This window comes from Aotus nancymaae, unplaced genomic scaffold (assembly GCF_030222135.1).
Source record: "Aotus nancymaae isolate 86718 unplaced genomic scaffold, 86718_ANA_hifiasm-v0.15.2.pri h1tg000077l, whole genome shotgun sequence".
Lineage (NCBI taxonomy): Eukaryota > Metazoa > Chordata > Mammalia > Primates > Aotidae > Aotus > Aotus nancymaae.
The window spans coordinates 8,934,473-8,946,611 of NW_026988492.1; the positions used below are offsets into that span (position 1 = coordinate 8,934,473).

General features: G+C 37.9%; 1 protein-coding gene across 11 annotated transcripts in view; it reads right to left on the bottom strand.

Moving 5' to 3' along the window:
* MYO3A (myosin IIIA) overlaps positions 1-12,139 on the bottom strand; it is a 234,307-nt gene that overhangs the window by 36,969 nt on the left and 185,199 nt on the right. For 10 of the 11 annotated variants that reach the window (XR_002477556.2, XR_002477552.2, XM_012450143.3 and 7 more), the window contains 4 exons: positions 9,395-9,506; positions 6,695-6,857; positions 4,995-5,118; positions 692-1,580 (listed from right to left, as the gene is read on the bottom strand). Coding sequence is in view for 9 of the 11 variants with exons in the window: in XM_012450143.3 (XP_012305566.3) it covers positions 692-1,580; positions 4,995-5,118; positions 6,695-6,857; positions 9,395-9,506 (1,288 nt within the window). In the remaining 2 variants the exon portion in view is untranslated. The remainder of the gene's footprint in view (positions 1-691; positions 1,581-4,994; positions 5,119-6,694; positions 6,858-9,394; positions 9,507-12,139) is intronic. The other variant, XM_021665129.2, reaches the window with a different exon arrangement.

The following is a 12,139-nucleotide window of genomic DNA, read 5'->3' on the forward strand; positions in this document are numbered from 1 at the left end:
TGTGATCTTTCCATAGCACTAATTTATCAGAGACAAATTGTATGTTTCAGAGATAAATTGCATGTAAACACATGAAAAGCCCTAAAACCTATTGCTTCCTATACTCCTCTCCAGAAACAGCTGAAACATGCCTATGACTGGCATGAGATATTCTCCAGAAGGGAAGTTTTCTCTGTGGTTTTCCTTTATGATTCCTTAATTTCCATGACTATTCGTTCACTGTCATGATGTGACATGCAGACTTTCATCTTCACTGTATATGCCTCAGTGTGGCTACCGATCAAAATCTGACACCTAATTATGTTTTCTCAAATTTGTGAGAGGGAGAAAGCATAAACTTTAGAGGATTTAGAAAACTTAAAATGACTTTTTTTTTTAAGCTCTAATTAAAGATCTCACAGATACATCAAACTTTTCACTGTCGAGCCTTAGCATTCTAATAAGCTTTATAGACCAATCTCTAGTATCATGACTACATGAGGTTTCTATCATATTTTATACTATTGTCACCACAGTAAATTGGGTTAAAGGTTCCGGGCTATTTGAATAGCACAATCTTTGAGACATTTTATTAAAAATATTTTCAGGCCCATCAACACAGATGAAACAATCTACCAGTTATTAATTATGCATTTAATTCAGTTACTGTATCATTCACAGGGACAGTAAATAAATTCATTTATTCACATACCTGCTTTGAAAAAATTGCCAAATCACATGCTTCTTTTTCTGAAGTCGCTTTCAAGTCTTTATCATCCTTTATCTTGATATCATAGGTTTCCTCATGTTTTGTGGGATAGGAATACAAATTATGAGTGTTTCTTGCTACTTCTGTTGGTGCTGTGACAATCCTCTGATGCTTAAAAGAAGACATCTTGTCCTTCCTCAACTGCTGCCTTCTCTTGTAACCCCGATATTTGCTCTGAATGAACACCGCTGCTTTGTCTTCTTCCTCCTGGGCCTGTGTCACTGGCTCAAATTGCTTCTCCTTGACTGTCTCATGCCTCAGATGGCCTCCCTCCTGGCTGCATGTCGGTGCACTCTGGGTAACTACAGATGTCTTCTTTTCTTTTTCCTTCTTATTTGCATTTTGATAAATTGACTTTTGGCTAAGTGTAGGTTCCAAAGTTCTTTTAAAGGAAGTCTCATTCTCTGCTAACCAAGGCCCTGGGTAGCTTAGCCTTTCTGATACGGCCTTCCTTTCTAGATACGCTGCTTTTGACTCTTCACAATTCCTCTCCTCTGTGTAGCTCTGATAGTTACTCTGGATCATAGCCTCCTCTTTCTCCACTTTCCTTAGCTTGCTGTTCTCGTCCAGGTCTTTGATAGACTTCTGTTTGGGGCTTACTTCTGGCCCTACAAGGTACAATTCTTGCTTAATCTCTTCCTTATACGCATTATTCATTTTTTTTGGAGTCTGATACCCTCTGTTGTTACTCTGCACAGCACTGGTGGTTTCCTCTTCAGGTCTGAAAGTGGAAGTCTTTACTACAGATACACTTCCTTTATTATTTGGAGCTGAAATGAATCTTTCATTAGCAGAGATTGCATTTTCTGTTTGTTTCTTCACAAAAGATTCCCTGTGTAAAATATATTATCTTTGAATATACAGTACTAAATTTGAGCTTATTACTTCTTTTGGCAATAGCTATATGCTAGGAACAAAGAAAGCTCAAAATTCAGATGTCTCAAGTCACATTAATCAAGTGCTTTCCAGAATGTTCTTTCTGATGACAGCTGTGATTACTCAAATAATGAGAAAACCAGATTCAACTTAGAGTGAGAAATAGCCTAGCATATGAAGAACCATCTTTTCATTTAATGAGATATCAAAATTCTAGGAATTTAATCCCTTCAAAATACATTCTTTCAAAATAAAGTACCTTTAGTGATGAGATGTTGTGAAAAACATACCCAGCTTTGAGACCAGTAAGCAGGGTATGTTCACTGGCTGACATACTGTACTTTAATAAGCACTAAGTTTACTGATTACAGGAAATATCTTATAAAATTAAAGGAAAAGCAATGTCCTCGCTACAGTTCATGATCACGTAATACGGTGGCCAAAATTTCACAGTTGCTGCTTTGCTAATATCCTTCCAAAATGATTTCCCCTTCACTTGAAGATAAGGCTTCTCTGTATCTTTCTTGATTTTTTTTTCCAGCCAAGGGCAAAACCCTCACAAGAGCAATATTGCCAAGAAAAAGTTAAGGTGGAATAGAAATGTCCTACCATGACACCTTGATATGCTAACACCTCTCATTGCTACTTGAAGGGCTTTTGCATCAAACTTTCCATCTTAGCCCAGAAACCCTTGTGAGAGTTTAGGTCTTTTGTGATCTGTTTGTGAAGTCGGACTCTTCATTGAGTCAAATCTGGAAAAAGCTATTGGGATGCCATTTTTCTAATTCTATTGGCCACTTCGTAGGACTAGAATTACTATGGTATCCCCAGGCTTATACAGGAGGAATAGCAGAATCCTGCCAGGATCAGTCAGGAAGCTAGGTAGGGCACCAGAAATGCCCACGATTTTGATGAATCTCTACACTAGCATTTTGAATTCCTCCATAATACCACCCTCTCCAAGAATGCTTGTATTTGTTCAAAATACAACTAATGAGAGAAGATGTGTGTAGAGTCCCTAACTGACTACATTCCAAAAAATCAATTTATAAGTTAATTTTGATCTTTCAAGTGCATTTTACTGGTGAAAACTTGTACACACTGCTAAAATTCCCACATCGGTTATACACCTGGGCTCAGGTGACTCCGCCCCATGCTGTGGCTGGCACAGCACTTGGAGGACCTAAGGATCGTGTGCAATGATGGGTGCTTCTGAGGGTTAGCCCTTCAGAGCTTCAGCATGGGGAGGACTGGGGACCTTTTCTGACATCTGCTGGAGAGCCCTGCAGGCCTGGGCCTTTTTCCAGCTCCCTGCTGTGGAATTCTAGGTCATAGGTCAGGGACTCTGTCAGGGAAGGGTTAAAAGAAAACAAGGGCTTCAGGTACCTGAGGGAAAAGGAAAGTCAGAGTGGGCTAGGCAGAGTGCTGGCCTGCAGATCTCTGGCAGTGGGTGTGTGTCAGGCCCATCTGCCTCTCCCTTCCCTAACCTTCCTTTCTCCAAGCTTCCCTTGTCTTTCTGCCCGTACTTTTTTTTTTTTTTTTTGAGACGGAGTTTCGCTCTTCTTACCCAGGCTGGAGTGCAATGGCGCGATCTCGGCTCACCGCAACCTCCGCCTCCTGGGTTCAGGCAATTCTCCTGCCTCAGCCTCCTGAGTAGCTGGGATTACAGGCACGCGCCGCCGTGCCCAGCTAATTTTTTGTATTTTTAGTAGAGACGGGGTTTCACCATGTTGACCAGGATGGTCTCGATCTCTTGACCTCGTGATCCACCCACCTTGGCCTCCCAAAGTGCTGGGATTACAGGCGTGAGCCACCGCGCCCGGCCTGCCCGTACTTTTATGTCTGACTTTATGATCCACCTCCTATGAGAGGTAGCCCAATAAATGTCAAATTCTTCATCCCCAGACCACAGAGATAACTTCTTACAATCATGTGCCCTGAAGTGGATCTTGTGTGCAGTAGATGCTTAATAAATATCTGCTACATTGAAAGCTGATCCCTGGTACCCTCAGAAGAAAGGTGGTAGCAAATTGGTATGTAATTGAACATCAGACTTTCTTATTAGATGTGATATCTACAAGTAGTAATTTCTAGAAGTAGTAAAATTAGTCCACCTTTCTTCTGTTTGCATCCAGTTTATATTTCTCTCAGCCTCCAGACTGAAGTACAGGAGTCACAGGTATCATCCAGCTTCCTGCTCCTGAGGCAGGCCTGTGATCTTTGGAAGTTTGCTTGACTGCTTTTTAGCCAGTAACAAAGAGATACAAATCATTTGAATCCTCACAGGCAAAGACCCAGAGCATATATATAGGTCTCAGAATATACAAAAACTTAAAACACCAAATGTCTCTATACTTCAGATAAACAGTTCCGTTTTTCAAATAAGGAAATGAGGTTAGCCTGAGGGATTCAGGGAGTGTTGGGTGAAGGTGAGTGGAAGAGGTAGCAGAGAAGTCATCTATGAGATCTATGAGACCACTATTGGCAGGAGAGAATAATAGCGGTGGGTGAAGAGAACATTAGATGTGGATGTGTGGGGAGAGAAGGAAGCCAGGAAGCCACCTCTTCTGTTTCATTCCTTCACCCTGTCTGTGGCCAGTTTTGATGTTAAAAGACAAGGGGATTGGGGTTGGGGTTGGAATGATCTTTATCTGGATGACCATGTACTCAGCTCGATCAATTCAAGTTTCACCAATTGGGTAAAATGTAAATACTTTTCCCTTTCCCTAATCACTACCAACCAAGGCAGGGTTCCGTCCTCCTTGCCCCCAGTTGTACTCTTTGTATATTTTTATAGCAGAGTTAACACATTTTACAAGAGTGATGTATTTGTCGGTCATGTTTTTTTCCATAATACTGTAAGAAATTTGATAAGGATTTTGCCTCATGTATCTATGTGTCCCCACTGCCCAGCATAAAGCCTGCTGAATAAATGAATAAGTGGTTTTCTAATATACATTTGGAAGTATAGAGATGAAGCCTTAGAAGAAGAAAGGGCAGCTGGTGATTATGACATAGGGGCCAATGGCATATTGGCTATTAAAGTCATTGGAATGAATGAGAGGGCCCAGGGACACATTTAGATGTGGATGAGGATTTAAGTGTGAGGAGAGGAGGACGTATTAGTGAAGGACATTCAGAATTAGGAGCAGAATTATAGAAAGCAATCTGGTAGAAGCCAAGGAAGAAAAATTTTGAGAAATAACTCCCAAATAGGATAGAGAACACAAAAGTAGCCATTGGGTGTTCACTGACATTTGATGTGTCAGTATCAGGAACCTGACTAGTACAACTGTGAACATTATTCTATGGCCTTACAGATCTGAAAAATCTGTATGCTACAATGGTATAAGAATGAACATCATTATACCTTGTATTTTCAAAGTTTTTCTTGTAGTCAAATTCCTGATTGGAAGTCTGAATGGCTGTTACTGCTGTGTTTTTCACATTAACAATTTCTTTTCTTTGTTTCCTGACAAGGTGTCCTCTTGCAGCTGAAACACACAAAGACCATAGTAGTGTTAATCATAAGAAATAAAATAAATTACTTTAATGAGTAAAAATGGTGGTTTTGACCATCGATGTCAAAGAGGAAAATAAAATGAAAATGCCAAATAGAACAGGTTCACTTAAAAATGCTATTCATTAACAAGATTCTTCTAGATGGCAAGCTGTAGTAATAATAAAGTATCTTTCATACTAAGAAGAGCATTAAAATGAAACCAAAATGATAGAGATGAGCAAAGTTGATGACAACGTGTGCTCATTTGCTTAAAATTTAGTGATAATTAGTTTCCTTTTTTTTTTTTTTTTTTTGCTAATGCATCTTATATACTTTGGCCAGATGTATTTCAGATTATTGGAATATATATTTCAGAATTCAGCTTAATTTTTTTAAGTTTTAGAAAGTTAGTTCAGAGCAAATATATTCTGTAACATTCCCTATGTCAGTACAGAACCCAATAACCAAACACATGAATAGTTCTTCTGAAAAACAGAATATTTTTACTAAGTTGGATGAGTAAAGGACTGTAAATAACCTCACATCATATTGGTACATGTTTCACTGCCAAATGTGCTATAAAGAACCTGTTTATCAGAGCTTTATAAATTTTGAAACTGTGGATAAAGGATTAGAGTCCAAAGTACTGAGTTTGCATTTTTATTTCAGTGAGAAGTTAAGAGCTTAAAATACAAAAAGAGATGATGATGACTCATTGCTGATTGACAGAATGGGGATTGGAATGTTAATCTCTTGAATGTCAGTCAGCTACTCTGCCCACAATATTAGAGTTCTTCAGAATGCAGGCTGCAAACCATTAGTGGATCATAAAACTGATGTAGTGGGCCAAATCTAGCATCTAAAAATGAAATGGAATAAACTAGAATTAAAAATATCAGAATGCAGTGCTTGTAGTGTGTGTGTGTCAGGTTAAAAAGCAAAATACATTTTTTTACTCTAAGTGTCCAGTCAAAAAATTCTGAAAGAGAGCATACTAAGCTGTGATAGGCTCTATTTAAATTTTGTTTCTTATGGAAAAATAGAAAGCAAAATCCTAAATCTGTTAATACAGTTTAATAAAAGTTTGTGAAGTAAAGTATGGTTATAAATTTATTTCCCTACAGTTAATAGAAATAAATGGATGCCCTTTAACAAAATAAGATTTAAGTTGTCAAAAATTATGGCAAGTGTAACCTTTGGAATAAAGTAGAAAAAATCTTATTGTCCAATGAATAATAATAATATGATTCTTGAGATCTGTATTTAATCATTTGCTGTATCTTACACAATATGTCAATTGTGTTTCATTAATTCTTGACAGAAAAATTAAAAATTAAATTACTGAAGACAAAACATTTATTCAAATATTAAAAGTGTCAATTACTAAAACAATTTGACTTAGATTTAATATAGCGAAAGTATCAAGGCAACACAGTCTGGAATTAAACACAAAAGCTTTGTAAGAATTGGAGGTTTGCCTGTAACAAATATCATAATATTGGATTTTTTGACCATATCTAAATACAACACAATGCTTTGTTACACTCTAAGACAGTCCAAGAGATTACCTGACTGTATTATTATAGCGCTTTCTTTCCTTTTCTCCTGTATTTTTTGGTATCTTCTTGAACACAAGAATGCTCTGACACAAGCTTGAATCAAAATAAGCTTGTCAATAGCTTCCTTTCGCATTAGATTTAACTCTTCTACATGATAATATTTAAGGAACACCTGAAAAATTAAAATAAAATACAAAGAGCCATGGTACCCAGATGTGAAGCAGTTGTGTGCTATGCTTTGAAGAACAGAACACATTCTAAATTGCTTGAGATTTTGGAAATCATTGTCTTTTGCTTCTTTGCCATAGATGACATTATGATAGCACAGATTTTTATGCTTGAAGAAAACATTTCTTTGAGAAGAAACGCAGAAGGGAACAACCATACTGTTTATTTACAACAGGTAACTAGGTTTTGTTGGATGAGACAGTAAGAGTGGAGGATGTTGAGCTCTTTTAGCAAAGTTTCTAGCATCGTATATTCTGGGCTAAGCTAATTTTTATGCTTTTTATTTTTTTAAAGCCAATTATGTTTCCCAAATTAAAAACACCTTAACAAATCTAAGTATAGAGGACAGAACTACAGTTCTATTAGTTCATTCATCTAATGTTTATTGAGACCTGTTACAAGTATATATCTGCTGGGGATACAGAGATGAACAAAGCAGGGTCGCTGTCCTTTGGGGCTGGTGGTGTTGTCAGTGGAGAGAGTAAGGCAGAGAGAGGGCCCCAGGCAGATTTAATTAACAAATTAAATCTCACTAGACTCAAAGTCTGCCATGGAGAAAGGAGGGCTGACTTTTGATTATTCTAAAATCAACATCAGTTGGAGCAAGGGAGGAACCTGAAGGCTTGGTGTGTTCTCATCTAACATATCTCAGCTCTGTTTTCCCTTCCCCTAAGGAAATGAAAAGCTTGTTTCTTCATTTTTCTTTTAATGGCTAAATTTCCTAATAAAAGTCAACTCAAAGAGTTCGTTGAATCCATCAAGAAAGTCACTTAAATTCAAATTTTATGGCTGAGTCATGAGACCTGATAACCCTGACTGCAGAATTCTCTCAGCGTTCCATTACTTAAAAGCTTGGCACCATGGGCAAACACGTTAGTGTTATAGGTTTGATTTAATTCAGTTTTAATTTCCACGGGACTCTAGATGTTAATACGTTTAATCCATTCTGCTGTTGACAATTCATTTAAAATTCAATCTGTTTAAAAAGGTCATCATTTCTTTTTGCATGGCATTAGAAATGTTCCTATATTAATACTTTCTATCCATGGTAATGAGTTGGAAAAGGTGAAGTGGGAAAGTACAAATAGCTTTAAAATGCTACCCAAATATCATGCAGAACTATAACTGCAAAAGGCCTTTTTACAAGTTAAAACTCCATTTGAAGTTAGGCATGTGTTTCAGATCATAAATCATGAGGTTTTAGCCTGATGAAATTCATCTTTTTGAAATTTATCATCTAAGAGAAAATGGTATGAATAAAATACTCATTTTTAATGCCCAAAATATCCCCTTACTAAACATCAAAGTAAATATGGATTACTGAATACATAAGACACTCAGTTTAAGGTAGATTAAAAAAAATCTCTTAAATTCTTACTGGGCTAATTTCTCATCTGAACATTATTAAAATTCTCTCCCACTCCTCCTATACCCAAGACACAAATATTATAAATTTCTTTGCAAATGTGGAAGTTTGTTTTGGTTTACTTCTATGGTGTGGCTGATGGTAGGTATTCTTGAACGGTCAATCTATGAGTATCTTGGCTTTAGCTTGGCTCTTTTACCCATCCTCCCCCAGTGAAACATTTCATATCCCCTTAAGATACATTCAGTGCACAATGGAACCCTGTTTATTTCCTGATCCCTATCCGGTAATGCTATGAGGATACCTGAGAAGACCGATGCATCCTTTCTCCAAATAGCGACCTTTCTTTCTTCCATATTCAAGATTGGTTATATTTTTTACTTTATTCTCTAAAGGATTAAATCAGCTAAGATTTCATAGGTTCTAAAAGCTAATATATAAACACATCATTGTCCAATACATACAGCAAGTCTAGTAATAATGGTGAATATTTTTACTCCAGATAAATTTCAAGCTTATGATAGAAGCAGATCTGAGAATAGGAAAAAAAAAGGAAAACACAAATCTTATTTAGATCATTATGATTCTCTACAGATTTTTAACTATATGTAGTAGTGAGAAACTACAGAATATATATGTCTGTTTTCAATAGCATCTGAAATAAAGTACACTCATGTTTTATCCTTTTTTGATAAATATTCTAGGTAAATTTTTCTTGCATTTCTTTTTTTTTTAATTTAAATGTAAACTTTTCTTTATCGTCAAGTCTTAAGTTGCATAGACTGGAGTGCAGTGGTGTCATCGGAGCTCACTGCAGCCTTGAACTCCTGGGCTCAAGCCATCCTCCCACTTCAGACTTCTAAAGTGTTGGGATTACAGGTATGAGCTACCTTGCCCAGCCTTTTGTATTTCTTAAAGGAAACCTTTATGAAGAACAAAAGTCTTTAATGTTGATAAAAAAGAAAATCCTTATGAGCTTATAAATTTACTTCACCTATTGTAAGCTACAGATTCTGTAACAAAAAAAACCATACTTTCAAACAGCGTAAAATGTTATAATTCTCAGTGAATCCAGCATAATTATTATTTTCCTGAAAATAACATGAAAACATTACTTTTGTTTTTCCAAGAGCCCAGTTATCAAGACCAGCGTTTTCCAAAATTGTGGCACAGGTGTCAGGGCTCACGGGGGGCTCCTCACTTGACTTGTAGCAGAGAACATAGTACCTTGGAATGGAAAAAGGGGCTGGTTAGTATTGTATAAAGCTCCAAGGGGCTGGTAAGTATTGAATAAAGCTCCAACATCTCTGTAGCCTGGTGGTTCCCAAACAACTTAGTGCAGGGGTGAGGAAGAGATGCCCAGAGGTGATGCAGAGAGGATCTTCAGGCATCCTCAGAACAACTTTGGAGTAGACCAAATTCCAAACTGATGCAAACCAGCCCAGTCTACATAAATGTGAGCATTGTGTTTTCACTTTTGTTATCACCTTTCAAAACTTAACACTGAAATCCCCCCACAAGAACTCCATCACTCAAAAAAATATATAGCAGTTTTGTTTTTGTTTTTTAGCTACAATTATCTGGAAACTAAAAGGTGCAGGACTGCAGTGGCAGGAAGCAGAAGAAATTATTTTTCACATTCCAATGTTAACAAAACTCTGGAAGCTGATCTTCAAATCGGGTGATGGAGTTTAATTCCACTGAAACTTCCCATCACTGTATATATGCCTTCCATCTTTGTACTTCCTTGAGGGACACTATGTCTCCTGCTACAGTTTTTCTCTATTGGTTTAATCTATTCATAATTGAGGGAAAGAAAGAGGAAGGGCTAATGCAGGAAAGAACTGAAAGCAGGTCCTCAGGCTAAACCAGAAGGCTTACTGGGCAAGGAGATGAATTAAAGAAAAAAAATCCAATTTACACTGATCAATAATCTTGTGCAAAAAGACAGTTTTCTAGAATTTTTAATACTCTCCTATTTTAAATTTATTGGTGCAAGATTAGCCTGAAAGTCCAGTGCAAAGAAAGCAGCAAATTTTGGTAGGTTTTGGCTTTCAAAAGACAGGCCCCGATACGTAGACAGCTGAGGTGGCGCAGTGACATGAAGGGCAGAGTTCCACACTTGACTCATTACCTGTATAAACTTGGACATATTACAATTAAGTGTCACTTTCCTCATTTAAAAATGAGTCCAGAAATGAAACCTCTAAAATGAACGTATTTCAACTCCACTAAGTTTCACTTCATTAAACCTACAATGAAGTAGCTTCTTTTAGGCTCTTTGGAGAAGAACCTTGGTCTAGAATGAAATGATCATAACTTTTGCTGTTTGTGCAAATAACCCCAGGGAGTGCCTGTTAGCCACTAGGCCTGCTCACTAACTTACACATGTACGTGTGGTGACCCAGTAGTGACTCCATATTCACAGCTTGTCCATCAACTCCTGTCTTTACTTCCTTCCAGAACCAGCCAGGGTCTCACAGTTCATTGCAGGAGCCACCCTTAGGCAGCCTCACACCTTTCCCATTCCCATTCCTTTGTTGTGCACTCTCTGCAAACATGCATGCCTGGACCTGTCAATCATCTGCATCTCTGTCCTCCTGCCGGGCTTCAGAGCACAGCCAAAGAAAATCTTCACAGTTGGCTTCCTCTGAATGTGTGGATTCCTGACTCAGTCAGGCTCACAAGAAAGCTCACAAGAAAGCTCTGATCCTGGCCACTTTCCTCTCTTCTTTCTCACAACAGCGACTTAATCTGTTCTGCTTTCTCCAAGTCTCCCAGCTGTGCCTGCCCTGCCTACCTCTCTCAGCAGACAAACTTCCCTATTATATCACTAGAAGCCACCAGACTCACAATTCATAGGCTTCATCCCCAAATACAATTTCATTTGTCCACTATCAATTTTCCTTCCTCCTTCAAAGGAATTTTTCATCCTCTGTTTGCCTATGTTCTAGAGACCATCTCCTCTTCTCTGTATATTTTCAATCTCATTTCTTTCTTCTAGCTTCCTCCATTTACAAAATGGATATTTGTTTGTTGTTACAAAGCAAACACCTTAAGCCTTGCTCATCTGTAGCGACTCCATATTCACAGCCTGTTCATCAACTCCTGTTTTCACTTCCTTCCAGAACCAGCCAGGATCTCATGATTCTGTTTCTCCCATTAACTTTGCAGATAAGTTGAAAGACTGTTTAGAATAACCGTCTCCACTTTCCATCACTCTTCAGGTCCTAGAATCTCATTTAATCACATAGCAACAAGGACTCTTATTTACGCATATAGGATCCAGGAGTGGTGAAATCTAACAGGTCCTTTTCCATCCTAATTTTAAGTGTTCTTTCTGTAGCACTTGTGGTTGTTGGCTGCTCTCTCTGTCTTGCTGTCTCCCAGGCTTCCACTTAATGTCCCATGCCTCTCCCCCTCCCTTTCAGTCTCCCTGTGTGCCCCATATTTAATGATTTAATGACTTGTTACTTAAATGCTAGTGTTCTACAATGTTCCATTTTTTTCTAAGCTCTGTCCACAGGCATCTCGTTGGCATGCTTGGCTCCAGCTATTCCTGTATGTGGTGATTCCTAAATCTACACCATCAGCCCTAACTGTTGATATCAACCCTAAATGCATGTGTTTAGGGTTGATAAAAAAGGACCTGTTAGATTTCACCACTCCTGGATGTGTTTAGGGTTGATATCAACAGTTGGGGCTGATGGTGTAGATTTAGGAATCACCACATACAGGAATACATGTACCTACTCTACATTTCCATCTGGTTATTGCACACAGACTTTAAGCGACATTCATCAGTTTGTCCTTCCTCTGCCATTTCCTGTCTCTATGAATGATATCATCACTTTTTAACA